The following is an 18,608-nucleotide window of genomic DNA, read 5'->3' on the forward strand; positions in this document are numbered from 1 at the left end:
GCTTTTCAGTCCTATTGATCTGCCAAAGCACCTTGTTCATGGTGACCAGCATCCACATTGCTGATGCATAAAGATGCTGCCATCTTTTTCATTTACAAAAACAACAGATGATGGATGGAATGCAGAGCAAATTAAACGTTCACCCCCAGTCACAGATCTGGGTTTACTCCATCATTTTTTTTTTGCTTGCCATGCCATTCCAGTTTGGATCCAGTCATATGCAAATGAGTCTTGACCCTGTTCCCCATGGGAACACTCCAGCCTGAACTGCCAGGCCAGGTCCTCCCTGAACCAGAAACAAGCATCCTGGGATGGGTTTTAGGGTATCGCACTTCATCAGCTATGCTAGCTTGAATCCAGTGGCGCAATGAGCACGGGACCCACGTCTGGGCATATTGGGGCGACAAATGGAAAAACAACAGATGATGGATGGAATGCAGAGCAAATCAAACATTCATCCCCAGTCACAGATCTGGGTTTAATTCATCAGTTTTTTTTCTTGCCGTGCCATTCCAGTTTGGACTCAGCCTTATGCAAATCAGTCTTGACCCTTTTCCCCATGGGAACAATCCAGCCCGAACTGCCAGGCCAGGTCCTCCCTGAACTAGAAACATGCATCCTGGGACCGGTTTCAGGTATCAACCTTCATCAGCCAGGCTGGAAATGACAGATGATGGACGGGGGAGGACCTGGCTTGGCAGTTTGGGCTGGACTGTTCCCATGAGGAACAGGGTCAAGGCTGATTTACATATGGCAGGGTCCAAAGTAGGGTGGCGTGGTGAGCAAAAAACGATTGATTAAACCCAGATCTTTGAGACTTAGGGTGAATGTTTGCATTGTTCAGTATTCTGTCCATCATCTGTTCTATTTGCATTTGTCACCCCAAGTGGGAAGGGTATGCCCAGGCGTGGGTCCCGTGCTGACTGCGCCACTGGATTCAAACTAGCCTAGCTGATGAAGGGTGATACTCTGAAACTGGTCCTAAGATGTGTTTGTGGTCCAGGGAGGACCTGACTTGGCAGTTCGTGCTGGGCTGTTTCCATGAGGAACAGGGTTAAGCCTGATTTGCATATGGCTGGGTCCAAACTGGGGTGGCGTGGTGCGCAAAAAAATAATGGATTAAACCCAGATCTTTGTGACTGGGGGTGAATGTTTGCATTGTTCAGCATTCCATCCATCATCTGTTCTTTTTGCATTTGTTGACCCAAGTGGGAAGGGTATTCCCAGACATGGGTCCCATGCTCACTGAGCCACTGGATTCAAGCTAGCCCAGCTGTTGAAACCGGTCCCAGGATGCTTGTTTCCAGTCCAGGGAGGACCTGGCTTGGCAGTTCCTGCTGGGCTGTTTCCATGAAGAACAGGGTCATGACTGATTTGCATAGGTCTGGGTTCAAACTGGGGTGGCATGGTAAGCAAAAAAACAATGCATTAAACCCAGATCTTTGTGACTGGGGGAGAATGTTTGCATTGTTCAGCACTCTGTCCATCATCTGTTCTTTTTGCATGTGTCACCCCAAGTGGGAAGGGTATGCCCAGACGTGGGTCCCATGCTCACTGTGCCACTGGATTCAAGCTAGCCTAGCTGATGAAGGGTGACATCCTGAAACCGGTCCTAGGATGCTTGTTTCCGGTCCAGGGAGGACCTGGCTTGGCAGTTCGGGCTGGACTATTCCCATGAGGAACAGGTTCAAGATTGATTTGCACATGGCTGGGTCCAAACTGGGGTGGCCTGGTGAGCAAAGAAAATGATGCATTAAACCTAGATCTTTGTGACTGGGGATGAATGTTTGCATTGTTCAGCATTCCGTCCTTCATCTGTTCTTTTTGTTCTTTTAGCATTTTTTGTATTTACAGCACTAAGATGATTGATTAAATAAAAAAATATGAAAATCAAAAATCATTAGAATGCATTTCTAAAGTGGAAGGGCTGATGGCAATTTGCAGCCTGGACATCCAAAAAAAATGTACATTTTAAAAAATCAGAGCAGGAATGGGGATGAATGGCAGGAGCAGGTTAGGGTAGTGAGAAAGGAATAAGAAGCGCACGACGAAGGAAGGAACAAGGAGGGCCAAGGGAGGCACACACAAGGGGGAGAATAACATGGATGAAAAAGGAGAAGCACGCAGGCGACACCAACATGAAGCATGGGGTGTGAGAGAAGCATATGGGCTAGAGAGAGCAACACAGCGTGGGTGGGTGAAACATACACAGGAGAAAGCTGAAAAACACATGCACTCTAATGGAGGGCTTAACCATAGTTCCGTAAAAGTGAGCAGTGGAAGGACACAACTAAAGATGCCATGCTACAGTGGGAGGGACAAGGCAGGGCACTGAATAAGAAGCAAGCAAGTTAGAGTGGCCATCAAGCCAATCAATGGTAAACAATGGGTAGGCTCTCAGCCCATTATAAACTCTTAGTAAGTTTAGTAATAGGTCTTTTGTTTCGCTGATAGTGTGCTACCACATGGCTAAGCCTGGTGCAAACTCCAGACCAACCTGGGCACACACAAAGCTTTTTCCACACATTAGCCAGGTGTGCTCCAAATCCTATCCTATAATTACATTACACCCTCACAAATGAAAGGGCAAAGTTAGGCTAACTTATAAAGGGCTGCAAAGGGGCAGACATCCGAATTTGGAGACTGCGGCCTGCTGCACGTTGGGCCTCCCTATAGCAATGGCCTTTTTACACAGATGCACAGGCCGGACTTCTGATGCAACTATAGGAAGAGCAATTCCATGCATACCTGGCAAGGGGCTGCCTGGGTGGAGAGTCCCCATCTTTGGGAGGATGGGAGGAGTGCATGGTCTGAAACATTGCTCCAGAATGGCCTCTCCTGGCCAAGAGCTGGTAAGCAAAATATTTGTCTTTAAAACTTGCACAAGTTTTGCTCATGTTATCATTTTCTGGTATTTATTGAAAGGGCACAGTTACTTCTAGCAGAAATCCTTTACAGTAGGGCAGGTTAGAAAAAAATGCGAGATTTTAGGAGATCAATATAAATTGATTTGCATAAACTGAATCTAAATGGACCTAATATCAAAGTTCAATGTTTTTAGATTTATGCTTATGGAACTCTGTGGAGATCCAGATAAAAACAATGAAATAGAACACCAATAGAAATAGGATCAATTAAATACATTCAATAAATGCATACAAATCTAGTTCCCACTTTACTTTCAACTATGTCAAGCAATATCATCCATATAAATGATTACATACTTCATGTTTATGAAAATGTGGCATTGCTCTGGCTCTCTTACACCTACGTTGGACACCCCTGTCTTGTAAAGCGGTACAATTCAGTCCAAAAAGGACATCAGCAGTTTGAATGGATACATTTGTCAACTATATCGCCTGACCGGTTGTTATTACACTCCTTTGCTGGAAATGTACATACTTTATTTTCCTCGTGGTTTACGGCTCGTGCACTGTAAGGGGCATATTTATACTCCGTTTGCGCCGAATTAGCGTCGTTTTTTTCGACGCAAATTCGGCGCAAAACCAACGCCATATTTATACTTTGGCGTTAGACGCGTCTAGCGCCAAAGTATGAGGAAAGAGCGTCATTTTTTTGCGTGAACGCCTTCCTTGCGTTAATGAGATGCAAGGTAGGCGTTCCCGTCCAAAAAAATGACTGCGACACAAATGCGTCGTATTTATACTCCCGGGCAAAACTCACGCCCGGGAGTAGGCGGGGCAAAAAACCCCGCATTTGCGCCTCTTTTTAACGCCTGGGTCAGGGCAGGCGTTAAGGGACCTGTGGGCCCAAAATTGGCCCACAGCTGCCCTCCCATGCCCCCAGGGACCCCCCCTGCCACCCTTGCCCACCCCAGGAGGACATCCAAGGATGGAGGGACCCATCCCAGGGACATTCAGGTAAGTTCAGGTAAGTATAAATTTTTATTTTTTTTATATTTTTTTTTGGCATAGGGGGACCTGATTTGTGCCCCCCTACATGCCTCAATGCCCAATAACCATGCCCAGGGGACATAAGTCCCCTGGACATGGCCATTGGGCAAGGGGGCATGACTCCTGTCTTTACTAAGACAGGAGTCATGTAAATGGCGTCTGGGCGTCGTTAAAAATGGCGCAAATCGGGTGGAGGCGATTTTTTTGCGTCAACCTGACTTGCACCATTTTTAAGACGCCCTAACGCCATTTTCCCCAACGCCGGCGCTGCCTGGTGTACGTGGTTTTTTTCCACGCACACCAGGCAGCGCCGGTCTGCTAGCGCCAGCTAACGCCATTCAATAAATACGGCGCCCGCATGGCGCTTCAGAATGGCGTTAGCCGGCGCTAAACTTTTTGACGCTAAACTGCGTTAGCGCAGTTTAGCGTCAAAAAGTATAAATACAGGCCTAAATGTGATGTCATACCAGTGTGCCCCTAATTGTTTCTTCAATAGAAATGCAACAAAATGCATTTCTTAAAAAAAGATTCAATGGCATTGGTTTTCTGTGTGTGCACTTTCATGGGAATGCCTTCTTTATGCATGAAAAGGAATAGTTATCTTGCATACATGCATAAGAAAAACCTCATTATGCATGCACAGCGTATAAATGTATGTGCAAGTGTGTGTATATATATATATATATATATATATATATATATATATATATATATATATATATGTATATATAAAAATATATATATAGACATCATCACAAAAGCCTTCTTAGTCAAATGCAGAAGAGCTGGTCTACTTATGTATGAGGAGGGCCAGTTTATGCATATGAATAGCAAAGGCTTTTTGCGGTGGCTAATTATGCCAGTTATCTAGCATAGGCCTTTAAAGTGGATGCAAATGAAACGCTGGCGTATCTGGCTGAGAAAGGTAAACTACAGGCACGCTGCAGAAGCATTGGTGTAACTTTATACAGGTAGAGCGGGCATAGCGAAGGGCTTTTATATGCATGCATTAAAGAGTTTATTTATTAATACATGAGCATATTATGCTAATGAATTAGACGAGTGTATTTCACGAACAGGTCATTTTATGTACATGAGCAGGGAGAGAGAGTTTAGTCAAATATATGGAAAGAGCCATTTATGCATTTGTGTGGCAAGATTGTCTTTCGCATGTGCTTTGCGGGTGTTTCTTTATGTACCAGCAAACGAAAGGCCACCTAATATACATTTACAGGAGGTCCTCGACATGTGAATGGGTACAAGATGCTGCATAATTTGCCTTCTCGTCGCATAATTTAATCTGCACTGCTGCAGAGTTTGGATTTCCACTGCCGCATAATTCCGGTGGCCGTCCCTGTAGGCCGACCGCCTGCAGCTAGGTTTCCTCACTGTACAAGGACTCCAAGGCACCATCGAAATGGAGCGTATCTGGAAAATGGATGCTGACGGCAGCGCAGGAAAGGACCGCATCCTCCTCAGCCAATGGGGCTGCGGGAAGGATCGGATGGTTAATCGAGGGGAGGGAAGCCTCCCAGTAATAGGGGAAGCAGGGGTGGGGGCATTAATCCCCCTTGCCCCCATCTGTGGGGATGAAGGATATTTCACTCTCTGCGGGTATTGCGATAATCCCCTCGCGGAGACGGCCGAGCGGGGAGATAATATTTTGCGCAGACCAATAATCCGCTCATCCTGCGAGCAAACTGTTTTCACAGATAAGCCGCGCAGCCCTCTCTCCAGATAGTCTGCGCGGGGAGAGTGACAACGCATAGGGATTTGGGACGGGTGGGCTGCGATTAACCTCGAAAACAAATAAATACATCGGGGTCAGCATGAGAGGGAACGTGGGGGCTGGCCTCTGGGGCAGAGGTAGGTGTCTTAACCTTCAGGTCACGTGTTCGGGTCCAGGATTTCAATTAGCAGCTAAAATGCCGCGATTGTATTTATTGAAATATAGTCGAAATAGTTTTCTCGAAAAAGTCACTTTACAAAATGTAGGACTTTTTCTGAAAACGAAGCTTGAATAATTCTTTGGAGTTGTTAATGTTACACCCTCCACCATTTTCTGGAACTTTTCCCTTCACAGTCCATTGCACGTATTTCCTTTAAAAAAAAAATAATAAAACGACCTACTCATAACAATTTGAAAGCTTTCCATTTCAATACTTTTATTTTTGATTCTAGTTTTGCACTTTTTTTGTCTTCGACCCTATCTGTATCGACTCTCTCTCTGTGCCAGTTGAGATATTTTGAAAAAGAGTAGGCTTGCTGTTTTCAGAAATAGTTGGTCAGTTAGTTACCTAGAGGAACTTAAAAAAAAAATCTCGATGTGTAAGACGCAACCTTTTGATTTTCTGAGGTTACGAGACCAAGGGCCATATGTACAAAAGCTTTTTACCATAGACACAGAATGGGTAAAATCCTTTGGTACATCTTGCCCCAAGTGGCACCGAGAAGGTTAATGCTGTTGATTTGACACACGGTGGTGCAGTACACCTTTAGTGGCGCCGTTAGGCACTCTGTGGCACACCTGTGCAAGCGCTATGTGAACCTGACACGCTTTAATGCTGCATTTCTAAAGCAATTTGGCTCTGACAGAATACAGCGTATTATGTCTACGGTAACGTCATCAAATGGCAAAAACAAAATCTGTGACCACTTTTGAACTTCAGGCCCCACCTCAAGGCAATGTCAGTGCACCGCAAGACAGCAGTGGAACTTAGTGATGGGTTTACGATGTTCTCCACTCTTTGACCAGCAATCACACCCCAATGACACCAACCCAGCCTTCCACTCCGACCCCAACCCCTATTCTCCCAACCCCCACATTTTGGACCCACAAAGCGATAGGACATTTCCGACCTTACCTGTGCACACCTCTTCATAGGTGGGGTTGGGAGTGTACCCCCCGGCGTAACCCACCTGAGTAGAGAAGACTCCAGGTTGTGCCCACAGCTTCTTCTCAACACCCCAGAAGCAGCCCATACCTACAATGGACGAAAAGACCGACACAGTGAGCTTCGTGCTTCTTAAATCTTACAGGGAGTTTTGTGGGAAATTCTGCAGCAGGTCTTTCACAATTACCCTCAAGACATCCAAACTTTTACCCTTTGGGCTTGAGAATCAGGCCACAGTGCAAGGCTTTCTACTCTATATGGCATTTTACTCCTACATCAGATTGTGGAAGACATTTTGTCTTGAATGCCCTTTCCTAACCTCAAACTGAATGCCCTCAAAACTGAGTTCCTCGTACTTCCCCCCTCCTTCACCCCACCTGTTAGAGTAGCTCCATCCCAGTTCAATCCTCGCATCAAGTCTATGTATTCCATACAATTGGGACCAATACCAAATCAGAAATTTTAGGAGGGGTGCAAACCTTCATTCTTAAATTAGATTTTGAAATGATGGCAGAGTTTCTGATCCCTGCTTTCAAGGCCCAAAAGTGCGGAATACAAGGATGCCATGAGTTCCCGTGCAAGGAAAGAAAATTGCCTCTTACGGCCATTGGGGTATCAAAATACATATTATCGGGGTTCAATGGACCCTAAAGCTACTCTACCTGCTGCGCGAATGGTAGCTACACCCCGTACAGATATCAAGAGCAGAACACAAGTACATGCACTCCAGAAAACTCCTAAACTGTGAACTATTCTGACTAGTGTTCCACAATATTACTGACAGAGAGTAATGAAAGGTCACGCCCTAAGGACAACCGGACCCCTGCTATTTCATAACTCTCCACATAGGCTTTGAAGGATAAAGTGCACAGGCATATCTGAGAGGAGGGTGCAGTGCTAATAAAACGTGCACGTGACTACAATACCAATAATAAGTAAAGGAAGAGAGAACTTCTGGGATGAGCAGTCCAGAAGGCCATGTGCCCTCTGCACCTAGCACTTGCAGAAGAAACCTAAAAGTGCATTTCTCAGTATGCTATGGCGCTTACACATTCGTCTGCAAAAGCACCTATAATCCATACTCTTCTTCAAAACGGCATGATGACGTTATATATGCATTAACTTTGCATCAATAGTTCAAGGGAACACAGCGTTTTTAAGACTGTTATACACACGGAAAGGTTAAATAACAGAGAAAGTGCAAGAGAAACCCGTCCTCAGAACAGATTTCCTTTCGAACCCGGCACCGAAATAGCGGCTTGAATTTAAACGGAAGCTGAGCTCCATGAGTAGCAACGATACCTCGAGATTCAGAGAAGACGATTCAAAATGGCGGGCGCTTTTCATTGTAGCGCATCGCATGCTCGCATGCAGAGGGGCGCTGCTGTTCCTTTTGCGTTTCCCATTTAATATCAAAGCACAACTTTCATAGGGTGAAATGTTTTCCTCCGTTTTATTTTTTAGAATCTGTCAGGGCTGTGTTGCTGCAGCCAAAACAACAGCGTTCATACTTTATTGCATATAAATAGCAGACCTCTTGCAATATGTGACATGGTCCTAAACAGCACATCTCTGCATATTAGTCTAAACCAAAAACACATATTGCCATTGATTTATCGTGGCAGCGCCGTGTGCTTGTGTTTATCTTTTAAAAGTGAGCTTGATAGGTATGTTGTTATGGTTTGTGCTGCATCTCTGGTTTTTTACATTTTTGCAGGTAATTTCATCCGTTTGCTGCTCCTATTCTGATGTTACCCCGTAGGACTTATTCTTCTTCAGGGAAGCCTTTTCCCCATCTCAAACCCCTTCCTGTTGCAACTATGCAGAGTCCTTCCTCTGCTGTAGTTCCCGGTGCCTGCCCGTCCAACACACCAGAAGACCCTCCTTTCTTGTAAGGTCTCCTCTCATGGCATCTAACACAGGCATCACAGGGCAGGGTGGAGAGATTACAATAATTAAATGATTTTCATGTGGCATCTTCCCTCTTTCAGCCTCTTAGGGCAGCGAGGGCCTGAGTGCCTCCTTAACCTTTCATTGAAACTCACACCTTGCATTCCCTCCTGTCCTTTAATCCAATTGTACTTTCACAGAATCACTGATTAAAACCCCCTCTAATGGTTCCTCAATTGCACCCACACCAACAGGTTGTGCTATCCCCACTCTGAGTTAGTCGCCAGAGCCCCGTGCAAGTGCGGCGCCTGTTGATTCATTGGTCTTCTCCTCTGCCACTCCTGGGTGGACTCCTCAAGGTGGCTAGCATGTCTGGCTGTACTCTACCTACTGGAAGGGATGCTCCCTGCCCCTTCAGGGTGACCTCCACCGGAGTGCATATCAGTTAACCCCAATGTGTTGCACCTCAGCCGAACGGGGGGACGCCTCAGACACACTGTCTGACTGGCTGCATAACGCCTGTTCCCTGCCACTTCCGGTGGCTCCTCAGAGCAAGGCTTTATCATGCTGAAACATAGAATTTGCATGTTCTCAATCCAGCTGGATCTCATGGGCAAATATAATTCCTATTCCCATGGACGGCTCCTCCGCCACTCCAGGTGCAACTCCTTAAACTATATGGCATGCTGAGTTCTACAACGCCCATTCCCATGGTTTGCGCTGGTGCCACGCCGCGGTGGAACTCTCAAACCGTACAGCAGGGGGGGTTATAATTGTGCTCCTCGGCCACTCATCTGTAAACTCTGAATTCCGTTCACTACAGCCGGCTGCATACTGGCTATTCCTTCGCTGCTCATGGATAGACGTTAAATATATATTGTGGCTGGTTGTATAATGACCATTCCTAAAACTGCTCCCAGCCTGACCTTGGTGAACTCCTCAAGCATACACTGATTGCATAACTGTTTCTAATTTGTCACTCCAGGATAAACACACCTGAGCATTTACCACACCTAGCTGTATAAAGCTCATTCCTACAGGCTGCTCCCTATTGCTTCTGGATAAACATCGCAGAGCATGTACCATGGCTAGGTGCATAATGGCCTACCACACCTCATCTTTACAATTTTGGGTGTCTTATAGCTCCTGCCTTCCTTCCTTTTTTAGTGCCACAATATCTATTAGAAGTACATTGTGCTGAAAAATACATTGATTCATTCACTCATAACGGCCCTTCTTATCTCCTCCTTGCACCAGTGAGGGCTCCAATCCTTATACCAGGTACAATGCAAGGTTGCTCCACACAAAGGTAACATTCTTTCACCCCTGAGCAGGTCCTATGAGGTTTAAACTGTATGGTTGTATTATATAAATCAATCCAAAGTTGCATTCATCCATGAACAGCCTCTGGCATACACGTAGGGTACCAATACCCTTCCCACATACAGCACTTTCTAGCATTTATAGAGTAGCACCTAAACCTAAGCATCTTCCATCTGCCTCCTTTTTGCTTTAAATTTACGCTTTTGCACAGTGACAAAACACAATAAGAGCACAGGTCTGGTCCTCAGAGTCATCAAAATACTACCCATGAAGGCCAAATGGCATATGCACTTTCTTCCTTTCACAGCACTCCCACAGATCAGTGTTTCACCATCTACAAATGTATGCTGCTGCCTCATTAGGGGTACGAAACACTTGCATTTTCTATACAATACAAAGAGCACTACCCAGGCAGGTTATTTCATATGGTCCCTGCTCTTTCCTCAACTCTCTGAATAAGTTGCATTTTGAGAACTCACCAAACTGGACCATCTCCATCCCTGCAGGGAAGGGCTCCACGGTCGTGTTGCCGTTGACCACATGGCGATCTGTGGATAGAAGGGCAGAGACAGTGTGACCAGATGCAGGTAGACACAAAGTAGTTCAATCATTCCTAAGCTATTGCAATCTGCCTGGGCTATCATTGACTCACGGAAAGCTTTAGGGAATTGTTCTAATGCTCATTGAGGAGGAATGACATGGCCAGGATCACACTCTACGTCAGGGGTGAGTCGGCTGTTATTGCCAAGAACAGATCTATTACAAGTTCTAAGTACGCACTGGATTGGGGAGGGGGTGGTGTGTGTGTCTTAGCATGTTCTGTGATTGTGTATGATGCACTACTCTCTTTCATATATGTATTTGGTATTGGAACTGTGTCACTTATCCTCTAGCTTCCCTAATGAGCTGCACGGAACAGTGTCCATTTTGTGATCAGGGCTCTTTGAGTTTAAGAAATTAATTATTTATTCTGCGTTCTTATATAGCGAATACTGAGTGCATGACTGGTGGGCAACATGCAATGACGTAAGTGAAATTGAGAAGGTACCTCAGTGGACCTCCACCAGGTAGAGGCAGTCAGGGACAGACTGGGGAACCAAAAGCAATCCTGCAACAATGCTCAAATCACCCCACTGCCTTCCTTTCCTTGTGCAATCTCTCTCTTGTATCCATTCTCTCGCGTTCTCTCTCTAGTCTCTCTCGTCCCTCTATGATTGCGTTCTCTAAACCGCCCCCTCCTTCCCTTTCTCTCTCTCTCTTGATGGCTCCCCATGCCTGCTTGAATTAACCTCCGGGTAGATGGGAAAAGTAACTGGGATACCAGGAGCAACCCTGGCCTGACAAAACCGGCCTCCAATGGCTCCAGCCCACTGGGGAAACGCCCAGCGCAATAAAAGGCCTGTCCAGCCCTGCAGGCAGTGTCCCTTGTGGACCCTATTTACAGGCTGGGAGGGACCCTGTGCAGCCTCCATCCTCTCCAAGGCCTATACTTGATCTGGTGGGTCTAGCTCACTTACCGGTGCATCCCCGGTAGCCCCCACGTATTGTCTTTTATCATCCTCGATGAAAGAGTAACAATTGCTGCTCCTTTGTTGCAGTCCCATTCGCTCGCCTTATAACCCCAATGATTCAAACACTCTAACTCCAGATCTTTTAAAAGCAAGAATGTTCTGAACTGACATTTGTACTAGCTGATCGGTTGTGCATGTTTTCGATCGCTGTTTATAAACAAAAGGTCTACATTTTATGGGATTTATTTCTGTGACGTTACTGGCTGTAATAATCTATTTCATTTTTTCATATTTTAGTACTTACAAATATTTATTATATGAGGGTGAAAAATTAATTTCCATCTAGGTTATTTCCACATATAGGGGCATACTTGCAAGCCCCTTGCGCCTCCTTGCGCCACATTAGTGTGTTTTTTTTATGCTAATGTGTTGTTAGGCAGGCATTTCCGACGTGCTATATTTACAAAGTGGCGCAATGCAAGCATTGCGCCACTTTGTATCCCCTTGCCCATATTACGCCTGCGTTCCGGCATCTGGGAGGCCTGAATAAATGGTGCAGTGAAATTTACAAGATTTCACTGCCCCATTTTTTGCATGATTTTTAAAGCCTGCTCAGAGTAGATGTTAAAGTGACGCTCCCATTATGTTCAATGGACCTCCCTGTGCTTTGCTGCACTAGAGCCAACATTTTTCACGCTACTGTACAAAGCACCACAATAGTGTCAAAAAAGTTGACGCTATTGTGCTAACGACTGCCATAGTGCGCCATATTGTAAATACGGGACAACCATGTTGTTAGCTGCCGGTAGTGGGATGCAAGAACAGTGGCACATCATCTATGATGCGCCACTTTTTTGTAAATATGCCCTTAATTTCCCTGATATACATACACTCATGCAGGGCCAAGAAGCCATACACAATAAAAGATTACACTCCACTGAACATATTAGCATTGTAGTACTAGTGCATTTGAAGTTAGTGAAGATTTATTACGAAATCTCATAATTTTTCTAAATCTTTTTGCTATCAGTAAGTGCAGCTCTTTTTCTGTACTCAGGATAGAAAGCAGGGAAAGACGCTCCAAAAACCTAATTTCTGTTTGTATTTTTCAACTTTAAAAAATAAAGACACGCAGGTAGCCAGATTATTTTGCCTAGGTAATAATCAATAGGAATAGCAGCCTTGTTACTAACATACACAGCTCTGGTTTTCAATAAAACCTTTGGTGAGAACATACATCCTAGCCTGTACTGAAGGTTAAAATACCTATGGTATCACTTTCTATGTGTGATAAAAAGGCATGCAACGTCAATTTCCCTAACAATATCATTTTGGTGAAATGAGAGCCCTGGATCACAGGGCTCAACGCCCTCCTGGATGTCCTGTGCTGCAGAGCTTCAACGACTCCAGAGCGGCGACTCAATTTTGAGGCTGCTAAGCGGGGCGTCAAGGGCTTTCCGTACTCCAGTAAGTAGGAAAATGAAATGCCTCTACCCCCAAAAGATATTGTAAATCCACTTGGTCCACTAAAAGCATTATCCTTTCACCTCCTCCGTGGTTTACTGGAAGTTACACTTGTGTATATTAGGTTACATCAAGAGAACAAATATTGCACCGTAAATCCGTCACGGTTTGACGTAAGGTTCGAAATTGTATATCTTTAAATAGAAATATATTTTTAACTTTGGCTTGACTTACACTCCTTCTAATGACATTCAATTTAAATCATGCATCGTTTTTGAACTCTCATTTGTTGATCATCTATCCGTTTGGAAATATGGCCTAAGAAACAGGGCAGAATGCTGTATATGTGGACTACTGTTCCTAATATAGTACTTTAGATACATCCCCTAGAATCTGACAAACGCCTCCAGATCTGGCCTCTGGGACCATTTATATATTATTGTGACCACCAGAACTGTGCATATCATTCAAGGTGTGATCTTGTATCTGGATTTAGTGTTTCAAATGAGGTCCCCACTGTTTGGCTTATACTGTAGATGTCGACCACAGAATAGCTGAGGGCAAAAAAGTTTTATGTTCTTTGTGAAGCATGCCATTTTACTGAAAAAATAATGTGTTATGCAAAATACACTTCGCCAGTCATCTGACTAAAAACTGTACATGAAGACATGCAAAAGTCATGGATGATATCTACAGCTCATTGTTTTAGGTAGAATAAGTTTCCTTGCCGTAAGCACACATCAGTATTGGGTCATACAAGACATTTTCTTCTTCAGTAATCTTCCGCAGGTGAAAATCCACTTGAAGTGAAAAATTAACAAAATGCAGTAATGCAAAAAACAAAAATTATGCACAATTATGCTTGCATAATATCAATGTAACCTTCTCCTACTACATGCCTGGATGCAATACACAAGATGTGGCTTCCAGAGCTGAACACCAGGTGATGGAAATGACCTTCAGAAGTAGAAATATCATTTTAATTGAGCTGTCAGTGGGTATGTCTACAGTGCCTTCCTTTTTAGTTCTTGCCTAGAGACAACTACAGCTGTCTCACCAGCCTAATGTAATAAAAAAAACTAAATAGGGAGCACTTTGGCCGGCCCTCTCCATCCATCGTTCTGTTTAGATATTAACAGTTTGCTTCCAACTAGCATGAATGCGAGGGGTCAGACGACTTGAGCAGTTTGCTCTCTTGCCCTGTGAGGGACTGCATTTTGTATGACTACATGTGCGTATCCACCTAAAAGAAGTGCACTCCTGTACTAAGGATGGTGGGTTAAAATTTTACTTTGCTAATGCTTTTTTATTTCCTTTCATTATAATGTTTGCATACTTTTTGTCATCATTTGGTTTTTAAGCTATGATCTCAGGTTCCAGTAATTCTAAGTCAATAGTTATTTTTCTTTGTCACGATAGGAATATATTTTCCTGAGATATACATTAAAACTAAAAAAGGTTTGTATACTTGTTCTAAGTGCACACATTTGCTAAGAAGGGCAACGACGGTTCTCTCAAAATGATATGCAATGTTTAGTTTCTTTTTATTGAAAACGTGTTATTTCATGCATGTAGGTGTCATATGCTTCAAAGAAAATAATAATAATAATAATAATTTCTCAGTTTGTTAAGGTTATATCTATTGGGGTTGCAAGTGCTTGTTTGTGCTGGTTGTACCTAATCACTGGTACCTCAATTTCCCTTTCTCTCTCGCTATGGCATCCACCCCATAGTTTGTAAGGTTTGATGTCACCAGTTGCTAAGATCTCTCTTCTCCCAGTTGACCTTCAAGATATTCCCTCACTTCTGAACGTAGGATGTTCCTATGCCATAGCTAGGAACTAGGCTCCATTTGAACCTTGGCTGTGAACTCACTGATCCCTCAAATAATCTATTTAAATCCCTCTCCCCTTTTCCTTTCCTCCTCTAGAGTTTCCACCCAAGGGTACAGTACACTTTATCCACCAGAAAGTATCATGTCCTTGCTGCTGGTTCCTCAGCATTGACGGTATCTGACTGAGAGACGAACCCAGTGACATCAGTCTAGTCACTGCGATTTCCTCAAGCATTAACACCGTGTCCGTATTACCCATCACTCCACCACGTTTTCTAACCAGACTCTGCGCCAAGGGCTCATTAACTTATTCCCAGATCTTGTGACTTGAGCGTTCAAAAGCTCCATGGAAATAAGACCACATGTATTGCTCTACCTATAGCCTCAAAGGGTTACAATGTCAGTCCAGGAGGGCCAAATCCAGGCAGCGTTTTTACTCACAATGAATATAAATACAATTTATTTACATTGTCATCAGCAATCAAGTAAAATATGGTCCCGAGGCTCGAGCTAGCGCCTTTAGAATCTGGGGACCGAGTTTGAATCCTGGATTTGGCATTAAACCCAATATTTTGTGATTCTGAGTGAAACACTTAATCTCCCTGCGCCTGAGTGTGTGCAAAATGTATTTGTGTAATCCCAAATTGATGAATAAAATCTACAATCATGTAATGTACAGTGCTCTGTTGCTTCACAGCTTGATTTGCACTATATAAAAGTACTGATGCATATATACATCAAAAATCCTGAAACTCTGGCATGGATCAGGCCCTCCTGGACATCACTTACTTCACCAGGGACACACTGTCCACTTACATTTGGCGGGCTTCACTTCCTACCTGTGAAGAACTTGCTCCATCTACATTAAAGTGTTTCATGATATATAAGGCGCTAAACATGTGATGTTGCTCCCTTCTCCTCCTCCCAGGGCAGCCTCCTGCCACCTTTGTGGGAGCGAGCCTGTGCCTTCACTCCCAGAAGGTGGCACATGTGGAGCCGATGAGTGGCCAGGATGGCTCGTGCTGCTCCCCCGCCTCTCTAAGCTTCTTTACTGTCCCAAGAAGTAGCCTATCTGGTCCCATTGAAATATATCTAAGCTGCACAATCTCTGGGAGGCGCTACATCCTCCACCCCCCACCCACATTACCCTCAATCACCCAAAAACACAATCTCGTCTTTTCTTTGAGCTTTTTATTGCTGCATTCAGCGACAGCGACCTTTGTCTAATATGATACTTGATTTATATACAAGAAATAGATAACAATGGTAAATGGAATGCAAGGTGGTGTTACTGAAGAACGGAAGGAAGTGAGTGGTGTCCTGACAACAGTGTATCCACGAACCCACTGTACTCCCACCCAGGTGGAAGTAAAACATTATGGGGGCCCGCCGCCTGCCAAGCGGGAACCGCCAGAAGACCGTACCGCGGTCAAAAGACCGCGGCGGTCATTCTGGGTTTCCCACTGGGCTGGCGGGCGACCGCCAAAAGGCCGCCCGCCAGCCCAGCGGGAAACACCCTTCCACGAGGAAGCCGGCTCCGAATGGAGCCGGCGGAGTGGAAGGGGTGCGACGGGTGCAGTAGCACCCGTCGCGAATTTCAGTGTCTGCTAAGCAGACACTGAAATTCTAAGTGGGGCCCTCTTACGGGGGCCCCTGCAGTGCCCATGCCATTGGCATGGGCACTGCAGGGGCCCCCAGGGGCTCCATGACACCCCATACCGCCATCCTGTTCCTGGCGGCCGAAACCGCCAGGAACAGGATGGCGGTCGGAATCCCCATGGCGGCGCAGCAAGCTGCGCCGCCATGGGGGATTCCCCTGGGCAGCGGAAAGCCGGCGGTACACCGCCGACTTTCCATTTCTGGCCACGGCTGTACCGCCGCGGTCAGAATGCCCAAAGGAGCACCGCCAGCCTGTTGGCGGTGCTCCCGCGGACCACGGCCCTGGCGGTTTTTACCGCCAGGGTCAGAATGACCGCCTATATATCACACTTTCCGGCCAGGTCCACGTCCCCCTCACGGGACACACGGGCTTCCCACAGTTCCTCATGGCCACCTGGGAGGAGATGAGAAGCACTGATGGGCAGACTCACATTAAGACACTCTCACTGCCTTCTCGGCAAGCAGAGGGAAGCACGGATGACAGCAATAACATTATACCATCAAAATTCATTTGCACCAAAATCTTGGTGTAAGTGTGCCCCCACCCTGGTGCCTCCTGGGACTTCCAGAAATGATGATGAAAAGTCCGAGAGTAGAATTGTTCTTATTAAATTAAAAATGTGGGTTACGTGCCCTTTTCACGACAGACAGACAGATAGATAGATAGATAGATAGATAGATAGATAGATAGATAGATAGATAGATAGATAGATAGATAATGTGTACTGAATATAAAAAAAGTGCACTATGTTTGAAGTACAAATATACAAGCCTGCTGTCGCAGAAATGCCAGAGCGCTGCATGGCACAAACATTAAGGCAGCAACATATGGAATAAAAAAAATAACACTATTTGAAAAAAGGACGGTGCTAACGCTTCACTGGGTTGGTGCCAGAATCACAAATATTCTTGCATATGCTAAAGCAGCACAACCCAAGCAGGCCCTTTGCAGTCCAGCCGATGAAACAAAACAGCAGCTTATAATGGTGCAAACTGTATTTAATAAAACCGCACTAGCAAAACAATGAAAAAATAAATCTTTATATGGACGTGTGCTAATTTAACACAAGGCAAGCGCATCCTATGCATTCCTGCCAATGAAACAATACACCAACGTATAACGGTGGAAAAGTGTATTAAATAAAACAACACTAACAAAACTGAAATAAAACTGTATGTGGACTGTGCACATCCTAACATAATACAAGGCAAGCGCATCCTATACATTTGTACCATTGATGCAAAACAGCAACGTATACAATGGCGCTTAATTGTATTAAATAAAACAGCACTAGATAAAAAAATATATATATTCATATGGACTGTACACATGATAACATAACACAAGACAAGCACATCCTGTGCAATACCACCAGCAACAGTGAAAAAAAGATTGGATGCTGCGAGATGGTATTAATGTCAATCACTGCACAATTTACCACTGACAAATTAAAATACCACCGTAGCTTTTACTGCTGACAAACACTGCAGACACAAACCTGCTTGCGCGGTAACGAAAAGCAAGCTTTCAGCTTTAAGCAACGAGAAGTGACTTGACGAACAGATAAACAGAGAGGTGGTCTCTAAAGAAACAGACAGGCACACTGGAAGCTACATATGGAGTCAGTAAGCACCACAGACACCACTCTGATTTATTAAACACAACACCACCGCTGTGGTGGGGTTCACATAGTTTGATGACTGTTGGCAAGTACGCCATACGCGACTCAATGAGTGGAGTGTGCCATATCTTCCCACCATATAGCAGTACACTTAACTCCCAGCAGCAGGGCTTGAAGTGGGCCCTGTGGCTCCGGGTCTCAGACACAGTATTAAATAAAACACAATATTGGAACAGGTCCCTATTGGGTCCTATAGTCATGTCCTTAACTTTACAGGCAGGGTCGGACTGGGACAGAAAAGGCCTGAGCGCCAAAATACAAGTGGCCCCTATTAGCTAATTAAATTGCTAAAAACAGTGGCCTATGTTTGTAAATTGCAGCCGTTTTGAACTTGTAAAGATGCGCCATATTAGTGTTTCTCAAAGTATGGAGACTGCTGGATTTGAGCTAGCAGCAGGCAATGTTGTTTTAATATCAGAGAAAGCAACAGTAAAAAC

The 18,608-nt window shown here is 44.8% G+C and overlaps 1 protein-coding gene across 4 annotated transcripts in view; it reads right to left on the reverse strand.

Annotated features, from left to right (window-relative positions):
* LOC138284884 (peptide methionine sulfoxide reductase MsrA-like) overlaps window positions 1–18,608 on the reverse strand; it is a 169,693-nt gene that overhangs the window by 81,901 nt on the left and 69,184 nt on the right. For all 4 annotated transcript variants that reach the window (XM_069224127.1, XM_069224125.1, XM_069224126.1 and 1 more), the window contains exons 2-3: window positions 10,501–10,569; window positions 6,779–6,898 (exon numbers count right to left, since the gene is read on the reverse strand). In XM_069224127.1, coding sequence (XP_069080228.1) covers window positions 6,779–6,898; window positions 10,501–10,519 — 139 coding nt within the window. In that variant the 5' untranslated portion in view covers window positions 10,520–10,569. The remainder of the gene's footprint in view (window positions 1–6,778; window positions 6,899–10,500; window positions 10,570–18,608) is intronic.

This window comes from Pleurodeles waltl, chromosome 3_1, assembly GCF_031143425.1.
Source record: "Pleurodeles waltl isolate 20211129_DDA chromosome 3_1, aPleWal1.hap1.20221129, whole genome shotgun sequence".
In the NCBI taxonomy this organism is placed as follows: domain Eukaryota; kingdom Metazoa; phylum Chordata; class Amphibia; order Caudata; family Salamandridae; genus Pleurodeles; species Pleurodeles waltl.